This window comes from Lissotriton vulgaris, chromosome 5 (genome assembly GCF_964263255.1).
Source record: "Lissotriton vulgaris chromosome 5, aLisVul1.2, whole genome shotgun sequence".
Taxonomy (NCBI): Eukaryota; Metazoa; Chordata; class Amphibia; order Caudata; family Salamandridae; genus Lissotriton; species Lissotriton vulgaris.
The window spans coordinates 873,207,284-873,224,215 of record NC_141693.1 but is presented as its reverse complement, the minus strand read 5'-3'; the positions used below and the strand labels follow the sequence as shown (position 1 = coordinate 873,224,215).

The window sequence follows — 16,932 nt, the reverse complement described above, 5'->3', positions numbered from 1 at the left end:
TGCCCTGGCTGAAAAGACACCTTCTTAAAATCAGAGGATACAATTTATTAGCATGTACCACACAAACCTCCAATATTAGGGGGGTAGCAGTGCTTGCTAAAACTTTTCTGGGACAGGCCACTCATAAAATAGTAGACACTCATGGCAGATGGGTAATTATCAAACTAGGCATTGGTATCACTATCTGCTCTATCTATGGATCTAATCAGGATGATCCGACTATATTTGAGGCACTTGAGCTCGAGCTAGCACCTATACAGGGCCCACTTATATTATGTGGCGATCTAAACATATCACTAGGCCCTCAATTCAGTAGCCATACACATCCTCACTATATTGGCCGTAAGCCACAAGTCTTCAAAGCTCTTAGCAGACTTTGTGATAGCTTTGGGTTAACCGATGTATGGGACCTAAAAAACTACCCGGACCCTGGCTACACTTATTATTCCTTCCCCCATAGCAAATATGTCAGGATTGACTATCTATTTGCTACTAGTGATTTGGCTAACAATGCCACAATTTTAAAGGAATCTAAAATTATCTCGGACCATAATGCTCTAATTCTTACTATTGAATTTGGATCCATTAAAAGGGAACGTAGAATCTGGACATTTGATAGGAAGCTGCTCGCCAACAAAGATTATATTACTCACATTACTAGCTGGGCCCAAGAGTTTTTTGATATAAACAGATATAGCGCCTCTAGGGTTGTTGTATGGGATAGTTTTAAAGCGGCTCCAAGAGGCGAAACTACGAGCTATCAAGCTAGAATACGGAAGCAAAACAATATGGGATATCATCAACAATTGGCTGATTTGACCAGAGCAGAGGAAGAGCACATGGCACAAATAGCTCAAGGCGAAAACGGGAAACTAGCTATGCACCGTCTGCTAGTGTTAAAAACTGAGCTTAACTCTGGCCTGACTCGGAAAGCTGCTGAGACATATAAAACACACCGGAAAGAAGTGTACGAGAACGGGGAGAAAGTTGGCAAACATCTCGCACTACATACACGCCAGCAAATGTCCCATAATGCCATCACAAAGATACAATCACAAGGGCAGACGTTCACACAAACACCAGAAATAATCGGGGCATTTCAACAATACTATCAGACCCTCTACCAGGATGATAACAAAACCAGCAGGGCAGACGCAGACTTATTTTTGAAAGATCTTCTTGATCAACCGGGGGTAAACAAGACTTTAGATGATAATACCAGAGAAGAGATTGAGAAAGAAATTACCCTTATAGAAGTCCAGCTTGCTTTGTCTTCACTGGCTTCTGGGAAGGTGGCAGGCCCCGATAAAATACCTCTGGAACTATATAAAATTCTCAGTCATACCCTGGGCCCACTAATATATGATCTATTTTTAGGGATCCAATGGAGTGGTATCCCACCCACCTCATGGAGAGAAACAAATATAATTATCTTTCCAAAAAAGGGCAAACCTCATGATCAATTATCATCATATCGTCCAATTTCCCTAATCAATTCGGATTCCAAATTATACGCTAAAATATTGGCCATCCGGCTCGGATGGGGTCGTCGAACATCTGGTCTCCTCGTGGCAGCACGGGTTTATTCCCGGCAAAGGTACGACCGACCATACTCGAAGAGCAATCTCCCTGTTTGATGTAATGTCTGCAACAGGAGGCCAGATGTCGATGATCCTTCTGGATGCCGAGAAAGCCTTTGACCGGGTGTCCTGGAACTTTTTATGGGCAGCCCTGACGCAGTATAATTTCGGCCCCAAATTCATCAAGTCTATAATGGCTATGTATTCTAAACCAATAGCAAAATTACAAATAATGGGCTCTGAATCAAGTATAATTAGAGTATCCAGAGGCACACGCCAAGGCTGTCCATGTTAACCGATATTATTTGCCCTGTATATAAACCCTTTGATTTTGAAACTTTTAGAGAACCCACTAATCACACCTATAGTTGTTAACAAATTTGAAACCAAAGTATTGGCCTATGCAGATGATATTGCGGTACTAACGCTTAATCCTTCCGTGGCAATATCAGAATTGGAGGCAGTAACGCAAGTCTATGGACGCTACTCTGGATATTCTCTGAATAAAGAAAAAACAATCATCCTATGTACCGATAACATTATTTGTAATGATCACAGGAAAACTGACACTGCTACATACCTTGGTGTTAGCATAAGTTATGATGTTACACGAATCTCTCAACTCAATTATGAGCCATTACTAAACACTGTAAAGAAAGATCTAGATCGGGTTAATAGTCTACAGTTGTCAATAATTGGTAGAGGAAACTTTTTAAAAATGAATATCTTGCCAAGGGTGCTTTATCTTTTCCGGGCTATTCCATTGATACCAGAAGAAAAGGTCCTCAAAATTCTAGACTCTATTATGTCCAAATTTATGTGGCAACAGGGCAAAACCAGAAGATCCTTGAAGCTTTTGTCACTACCACAGAACAAAGGTGGACTAGCTGTTCCAAACATTCTGCTATATCTCTGGGCTTCATTTCTCCAACAGATGGCTCCTCTACTTTATGAGAATCCTAGCTCAGATACTATGGAGGAGGTGTGCACCTGTTTCAACGCATTTTTTACAACGCACTACTTTTACAACGCATCCATTACAACGCGGATACTGTTACAACTCATGTTTTTAAAACGCATTTTTTTACAACGCAGGTACCCTTACAACGCATACCATTACAACGTAAGTATTGGTAAGTATATGGTTATATTTTAAATGTTATATGTTTGTCAGTTTTGGGTTTTAGGGTAAAGGGGTATTTTTAGGGTTCAGGGTCAGTTTTGGGTTTTTGGGTAAAGGGGTATTTTTAGGGTTCAGGGTCAGTTTGGGGTTTTAGGGTAAAGGGGTATTTTTAGGGTTCAGGGTCAGTTTTGGGTTTTTGGGTAAAGGGGTATTTTTAGGGTTCAGGGTCAGTTTTGGGTTTTAGGGTAAAGGGGTATTTTTAGGGTTCAGGGTCAGTTTTGGGTTTTTGGGTAAAGGGGTATTTTTAGGGTTCAGGGTCAGTTTGGGGTTTTAGGGTAAAGGGGTATTTTTAGGGTTCAGGGTCAGTTTTGGGTTTTAGGGTAAAGGGGTATTTTTAGGGTTCAGGGTCAGTTTTGGGTTTTAGGGTAAAGGGGTATTTTTAGGGTTCAGGGTCAGTTTTGGGTTTTAGGGTAAAGGGGTATTTTTAGGGTTCAGGGTCAGTTTTGGGTTTTAGGGTAAAGGGGTATTTTTAGGGTTCAGGGTCAGTTTTGGGTTTTAGGGTAAAGGGGTATTTTTAGGGTTCAGGGTCAGTTTTGGGTTTTTGGGTAAAGGGGTATTTTTAGGGTTCAGGGTCAGTTTTGGGTTTTAGGGTAAAGGGGTATTTTTAGGGTTCAGGGTCAGTTTTGGGTTTTTGGGTAAAGGGGTTTTTTTAGGGTTCAGGGTCAGTTTTGGGTTTTAGGGTAAAGGGGTATTTTTAGGGTTCAGGGTCAGTTTTGGGTTTTTGGGTAAAGGGGTATTTTTAGGGTTCAGGGTCAGTTTTGGGTTTTTGGGTAAAGGGGTATTTTTAGGGTTCAGGGTCAGTTTTGGGTTTTAGGGTAAAGGGGTATTTTTAGGGTTCAGGGTCAGTTTTGGGTTTTTGGGGTACAGGGTAAAAATTAATTAAATTTAATTATAATTTAAATTATTTATTAGCAAATAAATTAAATTACATTACTTTGCATTTTTTTGGGGGTTGTGGGTCAGTTTTGAGTTTTTGGGGTACAGGGGTACAGGGTAAAAATAAAGTAACATTAATTTAAATTAAAATTAATTTACGGAAATTAAATTATTTAAAATTACATTATATTATACTTTTAAAATTAAGTTACTATTATATTATTCTAATTAATATATACTTACCAATACTTACGTTGTAATGGTCCGCGTTGTAAAGGTACCTGCGTTGTAAAAAAATGCGTTGTAAATACCTGCGTTGTTACATGACCCGCGTTGTAAAAACTGCGTTGTAACAGTATGCGGAGTAAAAGTCCGCGTTGTTACATCATACATGGAGGATGTACCTATCCCATCTATATACGAGCTATCCCTAGGGGAAAAAGCTAAAGGTCTTTTTCTAAGACAAGTAGAGAGAAGCTACTACAAGAAAAATAAATTTAAAGTTATCACGAATGCCTGGACAATCTGGTTAAGGATTACGAAATATATGCACATCCCAAAGCTTAACAGGTATTCTCCCCTATGGCATTCTAATCTTCTTCCCGAACTAGGGAGCGATGCTATCGCAAAGAAATGGCACTCTGTAGGAATTACCTCAGTTGGTGACCTTTTTGGTGCGAATGAGGCTTATACTTTTACTGATTTACAACAAAAATTTAATCTTCCAAATGGGCACTATTTTAAATATTTGCAGATTCATACTATGCTCAAACATAAGAACCCTAATATTAACTCGGAGAAAATTGAAATTATCGATACTATCGCTAAAAGAACAGCAAGAATAGGTACAATCTATGGTCAGCTACTGGATAAGATACAAGATGATCTAGAACATACAGAAATTGCGTGGGCAGACAGACTTGATAATCCGAATGTAGATATTGATATGAGTCTCTGCCTATCATCACGACTACTTATGTCAGCCAGTTTAATAGCCCAGACCTATAAGACTATCTATAATCTATACTATACTCCGGCCAAATTATATGCCTGGGGTAAAAGAGAGAACGATCACTGCCCCAGATGTCTTAAAGGCCCTGCAGCGCTTATTCATATGTTCTGCGAATGCGACCAACTAACACTTATTAAAAAAATGATCTGTGAATTCTGGGAGGAAGTGTTTGGCCATAAAATACTCGACTCCCCTACTCTATATCTGCTAGGTACTGATAATACACTAAACCTGAGCAGGGAAGAAGAGGACATGCTTTTTATAAGCTCGGCAGTCCTCAGGGTAATACTAGCAGCACGGTGGAAAGACTCAGATCCACCGAGTTTTCAAATGTGGTTAGCACGCCTTCTCGGGGTCTTCAATCAGGAAAGTGCTATCTATGCCACTAGAGGGCCAAGATCCGCTATGCGTGGTATGGCGATCTGGCAACCCATCACTAATTGGAAAAGGAGGCTTAGCACAGTATGATTGTATGATAATGACTTACCCTAATATCTGCCTTTTTTTATTATTATTATTATTTTTTTACTATTGTTTTCTTCATTTTTATTTCACTTTCTCTCTCAATATGAGAATGAAAACAAATCAAACATGAAAGCCATTGTTTATTGTATAGTATTATTGTATTTTGAATACTTTTTCTTTTGTATGTACCTGTTTTATCTGGTTCTGAAAAATAAAATGTTAAAAAAAGAAAGATTATCGAGAAAATAAAAATACATTTTTTTTACAGTCAAAAAAAAAAAATGAACAAATATTTAGTGAATCTGCTTAGAATCATAAATAAACAGTTCATTCCATTGTAAAGATACCTTTAAAAACATTCCTAAAAATAGCAAATAAAAAACTATAAATTCATCATTATAGTAAAGTAAATCACGAAATATGGAATTATGAGTAAAGTGTGTTAAACGAAAAATAAACAAGTAGTATTTCAGCACCGGGCTCCTATTAGAGTCTTTGCGGTAATTTAAGCCCAGTCAATTCAATTCAATTCATAAGTCTTTATTTCGATTTTTGTAAATCATAAAAGACATTTACAACACCTGGGTATATTCAAAAATGTAGAATTTAAAATTGCCCTCCATTAGCAGCTAATAACGACCACTATACGCCGCATCAATTATTGGCCATCCATCAGAAATTAAACATGTGTTTTGCCGGCACAGAGGAACTGGTTTGCAGGGAGGCACACATTGCGTTGTACCCAGAATGGAGATTGGGCCGCCCCAACTCTTCTGCTCACAGCGACCTTGATCCTTACAGCCCCGCACAAAATTTAAACCCAGTCTTTAACTCTTTACAAACTTGTAGGCGTTAGTGTCAAGGGAGCGCTGAGTTTGACGTTGGGACTGCTCGGGCCCATAGTAGAAAGTACACCAGTTTGATTGTTGCAGGGATGAGCATCATCTGGGTTAGCAGGGGAGCGATGTTAAACTTTATAGCCCATAAACCTGGTCTCGTTGAAGGATGTAATGTTGGTGGTGCTTCCTTTTAGGGAATTAAGGTAACTTCTTCTGCGGCCAAGCCAGTTGCCTCCGCAGAAGGAATGGAGGCAGGGCTGGACTGGCCATAGCCGGCAGCGGGCAATCCCCTGGTGCGCCGCACGGGTGGGGGCCGGTTTTAGAAAATCGGCCCTGTACCAAAATCAGCTGAAAACCGGCCCCGGCAAAGAGCTCCCCCCTCCCCTGGAGTGGGGAGGGGGGGGAGCCGGCCGAGCACTTAGCCAGGGCCGGTTGTGGTTCCCAGTCCGGCCCTGAGGGACCGGAATGCGGGCAGAGAAATGCTGAGGCACCTGCGTTGGCGCAGAACACAGGAAGGGGGACGAGTCCCCGTGCCCCCAAGTGCAGATGTGAGTAAGCCTCACCACCTGCCATGCTTAATGCACTTACGGGGACCACGCAATTACAGTTACCAGAACCATGTGGCTCCCCAAATTCACAGTACCTTTCTTGTGGGAGGGAGGACACAGGCAGGTGCTGTTGTCGATGGGGACTTTGGTGCAATAATCCCCTCCCCGCAGTCACCAACTCTCTCATTGGTTACCGGGTCTTCCAGCCAGACTTGGGAAGGCTGAAGGCATTGCAATGCCATCCCTCGAGACTCTGAAGTGTTTCCTTGGGGTGGACAAAAGTTGATGCACTGCCGTCCTGCTGCAGTGTTTTTCCAGCACAGAGGAACTGGTTTGCGGGGAAGCACACATCGCGTTGTACCCAGAATGGAGATTGGGCCGCCCGACTCTTCTGCTCACAGCAGCCTTGATCCTTACAGCCCCGCACTTGGCTCATGGCGCCAAAGGATACAGAAAGCAGGCGCGGCTGGCAGTGAAAACACAAGTAGGTCAGGCCAGGACAACGAGTGCTGGCAGTTGAGAGTGCGCCTGGTGACCCAATTGAAGAGATTTAAAAATGCCCCAGTGCCCAGTCTGAACACCAGGAAGACATTTATGTCCCCAAGTCTTCCACCACAGGAGGCAAGCTTGACAAGCTCTTGGAGCTCCAAGGGTTACTGGAGGTAGGGGGCAGGATTCTTCCTCCTTCACAACAGCAGGCAGCTGGTAAACACAACAGAGCACAGTGCAAAGTGGTGGTCCCTCCTGAGAACACAGCAATCAGCTTATAGCAGGCAAACAAAGCACAGCAGTAGCAAAGTAGCAGTCCATCCTGGCAGGGTAGCTCCTCTTAGGTGCAGAGTCTCCTCAGGACCCCAAAATGAACTAGTTTGGGGGTGTCAGAGAGACAGTACTTATGCCCAAATGTGTATTTGAAGTGAGGAGGGCAACAAAAGAGGCATTAGAACCTCACAGCGTCCCTCCACTTCTTTCCCTTTCTCCAGAGGGACTACAGGGGAGAATGCAGCTCTTTGTATGAGAACAGCCACAGCCCTATTCAGTGCAGGTGTCAGCCCTTCCCTCCGAATCTAGTGCAGGAAGGCCAATCAGCCAGGTGATGGACTGTCAGGATGCAAATATCACACCACAGCTCCCTTTGTGTTACTGTCTAAAAGGAATGCACAAAGCCCAGCTTTCATTCTAGCCCAGACGTGTATTCAGAGAGAGGCAGAGACACAAGATGGTTAAAATAAGAAAATGCCATCTTTCTAAAAGTGGCATTTTAAGACCTGCAATTTAAAAAAAAACATTACCAAAATATGTGTTTTTTAAATTGTGAGTTGAGACACCAAACTCCCAATTTTCTCTCTAGTCCCATTGAGAAATTCCACTTAAAGGATGGTTTAAGGCAATCCCAATGTTGACCTAAGAGAGAGATAGGCCATAAGGTATTGAAAAATGAATTTAGCAGTTTTTCACTACCGGGACATGTAAACCTCAAAAGTACACGTCCTACCTTTTAAATACAATGCACCCTGCCTTTGGGAATGCCTAGGGCCTTCCTTAGGGGTGACTTATATGTAAAAAGAGAATGGAAAGGTTTGGGCCTGGCAAGTAGTTTAGCTTGCCAGGTCAAAATGGTAGTTTAAAACTGCACACACAGGCCCTCCAGTGGCAGCCCTGAGCCATGTTTAAGTACTACTGAGTGGGTGGCACAGTCAGTGCTGCAGACTCACTAATAACATTTCATTTACAGGTCCTGTGCACTTATAGTGCACTGTACTAGGGACTTACAAGTAAATTAAATATGTCATTTGTGGATAAGCCAATGTTGGTATGTTAAGAGTACAGAGCATAAGCACTTTAGCACTGGTTAGCAGTGGTAAAGTGTCCAGAATCCTAAAACCAACAAATAGATGGTCAGAAAAACAGGAGGAGGAAGGCAAAACGTTTGGGGAAAGGGCCAGGTCCAACAGTGACTGTAACAAACTGCTTTTTTATTTTATTCAACATATTATAAATGCGGTTAAATAGAAGGAGTGTGTGAAGTAAATGTGGAAGATCATGTAAAAATGCCCTAGTACTACTACCTATTCAAATTTATTTTGTGGCCCAATTTCCTCTCCATCTAAACTCTTTCAATTACAGATCTTCACCATAAACCATATTTTAGCCATGTGAAAGGTGTGAACAGCACACATTTTCCCCCCATTTATTTAGCTTATCAATTACTTCTAATGTAAGAAACAATCATATGCTATTTGCTACTTATTGCAAGGTGGTTTGCTTGTGTATGCTCTGGGGAAGTTCGCGTTTTGCAAATCTGTTTTCATCAGGGTTTGCAAAACACGGCCATTATGTGTTCCTGGTGAATAGTTTTTTATTTTTCTTCAAAAAGGTTTTATTTGGGTTTTACTTTGAACAAAGACAAAGCTTATTCTTCTTTTATGGCCATGGACACAGGTTGCTTATCCAGTCACTACCTACCTGAAAAGCATCATCCCCATCCACCAACCACCCAGACACCTTCGCTACAGAGGATTTCTAGTCGCATTCATCCTACGCATACATAGAACCAGATCAGGAGGATGGGTTTTCACCTACTTCGATCCTAATGTGTAGAACGGCCTCTGTTAGAAACAGCCCTTTTTTAGGGTTACCCCAAACTTGTTGCTTTCCTTCTCCTCTTTGTCTGACCCTCTTTTTGTTTGCTTTAGGGCTCTGAGCACATTACCACTGCTTATCAGTGCTAAAGTGGATGTGCTCTCTCCTTTAAACATGGTGATATTTGGTGTATACCTGATTGACATATTTAGTTTACCGGTTAGTCGCTTGTAAAGTGTTATACCATATACCCAGGCCTGTAATGCTACTAATGGACCTGCAGAAGTGGTTTTGCCATTCACACAAGTAGCCTTTGAAACCTGTCTCAAGCCTGAAAGTGCAAGGCCTGTGTGTGCAGTTTACTGCCACTTAGATGTGGCATTTAAAACCGCTTGCCAAGGATTAAACTCCCCTTTTATTACACATAGGTCACCCCTAAGGTTGGCCCTAGGTAGCTCTAATGGCAGGGTGCCGAGTAAGTAAAAGGTAGGACATGTACATTTATTTTTACATGTCCTTGTAGTAACAAACAGCTAAATTAGTTTGTCACTACTGTGAGGTCTAGTCCTATCAAAGACTAGCATTTGGATTCATTAAAACACTTTTAAATCTGTAATTCCTAATTAGAAACTAGTAGCTAAATCATGTTTGCTCTCTATAGAATGGTAATGATAAATCCTCTTTAGTAGTAAAATTGGATTCAGCATTACTATTTTAGAAATGCCACTTTTAGAAAGTAGACATTTCCCTGCTCTTAACTTTGCTCTGTGTGCCTGCTTCCTGTCTCCAATACACATCTGGGCTGGGTGACAGCTACACTTTGTGCATTTCCTTTAGATAGACACAAACACAGGAAGGGTGGATGTGATAGAGGACTCAGCTGCATTTGTCTGCATTTTGATGGTCAGTGTCCTGTATCACCCACAAAGGGCTGATTACCCCCCACAAACAGCCTGACAGACAGACTAGGTGAAAGGGGACCTGTGCACTTCAAAGACCTGCATTGAAGTAACCCCCCACTTCAAAGGGCCCTTTGGGTTTAAGTACTGGGGCTATGACCTCACAAAGCCAGTACACTACTGGACCTGGGAAGAACTCTGCTGGAGTAAAGACTGCTATGCTGTAAGGATTGCCACTTTGCATTGACTGACTGTTCTGAGGAACTGCTTCTTTGCCCTGCTGATCCCTGCCCTGGCATGGACAAGGACTGGGCCCATCTCACTTGAACCCAGAGTGACTCCAAGGGCTTGTTGGCTTATCTCCCGTTTTCTGATGTCTCAGGGATGCAAAGACTTCCTGCAATCCTGCTGCTTGACTCTGCCATCTGTGAGTCCTACCCTTGCCTGAGGTTCCCCCTCCAGTCCTGGGCCTCAGAAGTGAGTTCTGCTGCTGTTTTGCTACGAAACTGATGCATTGTCACCACTGCACTGGTTGGAACAGACACATCGCCCTTTCAACGCCGACGCAGAGGCTGTTCGACAACAGCGGTTCTATAGCCTGTGCGGCCTGACGACGACGCTGTGCTTGGCTAGACGACACTTCATTGCCTATATCTCAACAGAGTTCGACGACGATACAGCGACCTTACTGCGTGGAAAAGTTGAACGCATCGTGCCCTCTGCGTCGGCGCTTTGCTACATCCAAGGTACTTTTTCAGCTGGACCTGTGTGAGTCTCGTAGCCGGCCTGCCCTCCATTTCGGTTGGCCAGAACTTTGGATTTACCGCAGTCCCTTGTTACCTCAAGTAACCTTTTAGCACTATTGACTTTAAAGAACTGTTTTTGCATTTATTTATTTTAAATTCATATCTCAACTTCTACTGATTGGATTTTTGTTGCTTGGTCTTGTTGTACTCGGATAAATATTCTCTATTTTTCTAATCCTGCGTGGAGTATTTTTGTGTTGTTTTTATTGTGTTACTGTGTGTGTGTGTGTGTGTGTGTTTGTGTGTGTAATGCACAAATACATTACGCATTGCCTCTTAAGGTAAGCCTGCCTGCTCTGTGCCAAGCTACCAGAAGGCGAGCACAGGTTAATTTAAAGTGTGTATCTAGCTTACCCTGACTAGGATTGTGGTCCCTACTTGGACCGGGTGCAACCATCTGCAGACTAGAGACCCAATTTCTAACCGCCTCCTACTCCACATGAGAGCCTTTTCCTTTCTTGAATTTCACAAGATACTCAACACCTGCCTTTTCCATTAACCAACCTACCATAGGCAGGGCTAGGCACATACACCTGCTCAGTGCAAGGACTGCCTTGTGGGTGATAGTGTGGCTTTATAAGTACACTTAACAATCACACTGCGTACTTGAAGCTGTATTAGTTGAATTTTACATTATGATCAGGTCCATATCACTCAGATATATCTAAGAGGGTGCAAATAATATAGCAGGAACCAGAATGTAAGCATCTTTGTATTTGATTGCATTTATTTTGTTATTGGATAATTCAAGGTTTATTTGAGTCTCATTTTAGTAGTAGTAGTAGGTGTGAGGGGGAACAGTGATTATGTGTCAATATACTGACAGTGTTCCCACCAAGTGATCCAGATCTTTCTATGTTTGTGACCACATCCTCTGGCTTAATAGAATTTTTTGCAGAATGTGAGCAGTGGTCCATGCCACTTAGCCACACCTGCATTGAGTGTGCCTCATTATTATTATATTATTATTATTATTATTATTATTATTGCATTTCTTATATAGCGCCAGAATCGACCCCCGAAGGGGTATCTCCGCGCTTGCCTTGGGAACCCGTCCTGGTTTTTCCCTGTGAGATAGCCCCTACAGGGCATCCCCAAGGTGAAAGCCAGGCATCCCGCCGCGGGGGGGCCGTTGTGGAGATTAAGCAAGCTTAATGCCCAGAGTTGCATAGTGTGAACCCATGATTAGGTCAGGCACCGAAGCGAGAATTATCGAGTCCGTGGACATTTGAGCTCAACACCCTGCCGCGTCGGGAATCGAACCCTGGTCCCGGGTCTGACCTCTGCTTCAGGGTCTGCCTGCTCTAACCAGTGAGCCACACTTCTCATTAGCTGTCCATGTCCATAAGATGTCTTATGCTATTGAATAGCTCATTGTTGTTACTGTGCGGGTAGTAAGTGTTCCTCTCAATATGCCCAGAAGAGCTATCTTCAGTGTGAGGTCAAGCTACCGTCCCACAGCAGTTGACATTGAATGTTTTGTCATTTTCCAGTAATGTTTGATCGTTGGTCAGTACCACGTGACATGTATGAACGTGGCAAACGTGTTGTGGCATCATGTGCAGGTTGGAAATGCACCAGTTCCCATCTTCCATAACCTTTCTAGAGTACAGTAAGTTTCATAAAGGTACCTGAATTAGATGAGGCAACAGCAGACATAGATAGCCAAAACGTGAGAGGCCATCTTGGCCTTCTGCCATTTTTGATTCTCAAAGGAACCTAATACCTCCTCCCAACTTGAGCAGAAGATCCCCGAATGGTTTTCTTTTTAAGGGTTTTCTTTTTGGGTGTTGATGCATATGTTCGCAGGGGTGGCTGGCATGTGATTTACTTTTCTGATCAGCTGCACAACGTTTCTGTTTTCTAGCCATCAAAGCTCAAATTCCAAACACATTTTTTTCCCTTTCCCCTTACCTAATTATTGCAATGCTTGTAAACCGACCGAAAGACTAGGTCCTAATACTATTAAAAACACATTACAAATTTCTGTATTTAATCAACTATTTAAATCAAAGTTGCTTATACCTATTCATGTAATATAGAGTGAACTGCAAATAATATGAAAATGATGTCAAACATCAAATATTTCTACTAGTTTAAAACAACACTTAACAATCCCCCTCTGACAATGGATTGTTAGTTCTCTGAATTGCAACAGTAACACCGTAAAGTGCAGCATTTGTCTTGTTTATCCTGCTTACAAGAAGACAGCAGCTTTGGAGTTTTTGGGAGATGAGCTACTGCTGACATAATGTAGATACAAATAGGATTATTTGTTGGAACTTGAAAAATCTCTAAATATTTATATGGTTGACAAAAAACTGGGATGGAAACGTAAGTAATGTTAGGTTTCATTTAGAATTGTCATAAGTGGCAACACAAGTGACTTCCAAGGGGAGAGACTTACATTGTGGCCTCGTGCAGGTTGGACATGGACAAGGCTGGCTGCTTGACCGCTCTCCGCTCGTCCATCGAGGAGATAAACATGGGTTCACTCTCTTCATCGGAGCAGCACGAATGTTCATCACTTCTGATTTCTGATACTATTCCACACGATAACTCTGGGCAAGTTTGAGAAGAGTCATCATCTGAATCTTCTTCTTCCTGCTTGCAAAAATAGATATGTTTCAGTGTTTCACATGGATGAAAATTCCCATACAGCAATATACCCATCATTCCACAATGCCGTTCACTGGTACTATGGTCTACTCTAGAGGTTTGAAAAGCACTAGAGTTATGTATCCTGCCCTCAACCTGATCACAGATGCACTCCAACCACCTCATACATGACAATAAACGGTCAGTGGGAAAGAAGGTGGTCTACACCAGATCATTTACCCAATATTTACTCTATTGTCTTCTGTATGAAAATTGCCTCATTACTTACTGGAAATGTTCAGTAACAAGTCCCCATCTTCCTCATACCAGTCCTGCTTGCTGCCCTCCATCAGCTTGTCTTCCCTTCCATGTTGGAGCGTACCACAAAGTGCTTAGGGCGAAGAGGGGAGTTAGCGGGAGGACTAAAAGTGAAGAAAGCCTATTGAATGGGCTGGGAGAGTCTTTTTTTAAATTAGAAAGTCGTTGGGAATGGGAGTCCAGGGTTGAACTGACCTATAGGGAAATCTGGCAGCAGCACAGAGGGCAGTCTGACAAGTGAGTCGGAGAGCTAATTTTGTGGCTGTGTGTGATGGTAGGTCGGTTTTGTGGTTGTGTCACGGCTGGTTTTGAGGATATCTTAGTACAATTACTAGGTGGCGCACAATGCTGGTGATGGCAGCAGGGCCGGACTGGCTACCGGGCGTTTTGGCATGCTGCCGAGCTGGGGGTGGATTTTGTTGATGGGGACCTGCGTGTGCTGAACAAAAATTGTTTTGCTTTGTTTATTTCAAAGCCCACACAGGTCTCCATAAACTAAATTAGCCCCCACAGAAGTGGCATCAGCCCCGAGCTTGGCAGCATGCCAAAACGCCTGGTAGCCCGTCCGGCCCTGGATGGCAGGTGGCGCAGGTCATGCAGTGTGGAATGAGTGTCTCGCATGGCATGCAAGGAGCTGAATCATGTCATTTCAGGTGTGCCATGGCAGGTGGTGCAGTTCTAATTTGTAAAAAGATATACTTCCCCAGACTCCCTGTGGCTACTGTACGTACACCTTCACCAAATTCTCCACTCTCCAACTTTATTCAGGCCCTTGTCCCAAGGGAGCTGAATGTGCCAATGAATGCCCACTGCCTTTTCCCCACCCAAAGCTTCAGTAACAGCTGTTTGGCCACAGGTGGAGAGGTGGGGCTTGTGAGCATGTGAACTGTAGTCACTTGACTATGCAACACAAACTCTAAAAGGTATAATAAAGGTATACGGTGAGAGGTGCTGACTGCGCGGGAGGTTCTGTCACTCAGTACTGTGTAGGGACACAGTTGTGGAGGAGTTGGTAAACCAGGCAGACAAACAAGATATTATTTGATATGCATTTCTTTTTTTCCTGAGTAAAGTGTTTATATGTTTTGAAAAAAATGCTATGTGGTGCGGAAGAGGAACATTCACTAGCTCTTTATCAACCGCTTTCTCGCCTACACTATTGCAATGACTTTTACAGTGGTTTACTAACAAAACGATATTCAAACTCCAAATAGTCCAGAACCATCCTGCTCTTTGTCTCCTGTTCAGCCTGAAACATGGCCACATTGCGTTCGAGGTAAAGGCCTTCCACTAGCTCTCTACAAAGGAAAGAGTAATAGATCCGGCCCATAGACCAAGTCTTACAAGGCCAAGCTCCAAATTATCTGTTGGTGTTGTTGATCCCTTATCTTCCCACCTAATGTCGGCTCTAATGTCTTCATGTGTAAAGCTCAACCCTGTGAAACTTTCTACTTCTGTCTTTACACAACGAATCTGACTCTCTCCAATTTAGATCACTAAAAACCATTTCTACAAACAGGCTTCTGACAGCCCCCACACCCTCCTATACTTCCTTCCTGGTGCCAGTCTCTATTGTCCTCCTTTCCTTAGGCCTGTTGGTCAGATGCCTAAAACTGGTTTTCACACTTTACCTCCGCAAACTGGTAACCAATGCTTTATCACCTTTTTTTTCAGCACACATAGTTAAGGGATTCCTTTCAGTTGATAATATCACTCTGAGAAACGTACAGTCCAGAACTTGTTCCATTGTTAAACTTCTGTGTATCTAATTCATGGCACTCGTAATTCACATATTATAAGGAGTTTCATGAATCTATGAATGAATAACTCATAATTATAGAGCACAACTAAGACCTCAAAGGTATTCTGGCGCTTGCCTCCTAGAAAATGCCTATCAAAAGCGTCTGATCAATCATGCAAGGAAGAGCCAAGTTTTTAATGCTTTCTAAATAGGAGCAGATCTCGAAGTGCTCTTATAGAAGGCGGAAGGCTCTTAAAGAGTTGAGCGCATGGGCATCCACGGGGGCAAGAAGGGGTTCTTGCCCCCCGCCCAGATCGCTGGTGCGGGCCATAGTCCTGTGGTGGGGGTGCCATTATTTTTTGTAACGCTGGCACTCCAGCAGCCCAGTGAATCACTGGGCTGCGGGAATGCGAGCGATGTTACAAAAAAATAATGGTGCCCGGCCGCACCGCGGGCCGTAATTAGAGAGTCTAGTATGGGCTACTGCCGGGCGGTGCGGGCACCATTTTACAGAGAGGGTGCTAGGTGCCTCATGTCATTGGTAGCTTAGTGCTATGCTACTACCAATAACATTTAGCATAGCGCACGGCTACCAATGACATCTGACTGGTCCCCGTCGTGGGTCTCGCCAGCCACCTTGAGGCTCAGGCGTCATTGCAGGCAGCCGGGTCAGCACAGTCGTTGGGTAGCTGAGCGCTACCAATGATAGCAGCTTGCTGTATCGCCTGGCATATGAAAATCGAGAGCTGGAGCAATCATACGGAGAGAGAGTTCAGACAGAGAAGCAGCCTTTCTGTCCTGCGCAGTGCTGCAGAGATGGCCTGGGCTTTAAAATCAATGACTTTGTGTTCAGATTAGAACTTAAAGTTCTAGGGCTTTCTAACAGCATCGGAACCCCACGCCTACACAGCCAGCTATGTGTTTTAGTTTGCTGACTGGTATTGTCTAATTGCTAAAACGTGGGGGAAAACTGAAGGAGAGGAAGGTAAATATCAGGGCAGAAGCAATAAGAAAAAAATGTGGGGGAGCAGGAAAAAACAAGGCAAAAGAAGGAAAAATGAGGCAAAAGCAGGCTAAAACAGTCAGAACAATGGGGAGACTAAGGAAAAAGCAGTAGAAAATATGGCACATGTAGGTGAAAGCACTCAGAAGAAAGGGGGGAGTGAAGAGGAAGGAAAAAGCAATAAAAATAAGGCAAAAGCATGAGAAAGTACTCATAAAAATGGGGGAGAGGAAGGAGAAATCAGTAAAAAATGGGGCAAAAGTAGGAGAAAGCAGTCAGAAAAACAGGAGGAGAGGAAGGGAAAAGCATTAAAAAAAAAGGCTAAAGCATGAGAAAGCAGTCCTAAAAATGGGGCAAATTATTAATCTCACTGTGCCTACAAAAATGAATTTGCCCTTGTTTAAAGGAACTGGTGCTAATGTAAAGCGCTCCAATACCTTTGGGGTGTGTTGGTTGTTGGCGGTACTGTATAAAACTTCAC

At 43.0% G+C, this 16,932-nt stretch overlaps 1 protein-coding gene across 2 annotated transcripts in view; it reads right to left on the bottom strand.

Annotated features, from left to right (window-relative positions):
* Nucleotides 1–16,932, bottom strand: part of FAM13C (family with sequence similarity 13 member C) — an 866,698-nt gene that overhangs the window by 63,987 nt on the left and 785,779 nt on the right. The window contains exon 12 of one of the 2 annotated variants that reach the window (XM_086922448.1): nucleotides 13,199–13,398. In XM_086922448.1, the coding sequence (XP_086778574.1) occupies nucleotides 13,199–13,398 (200 nt within the window). The remainder of the gene's footprint in view (nucleotides 1–13,198; nucleotides 13,399–16,932) is intronic. The other variant, XM_086922449.1, reaches the window with a different exon arrangement.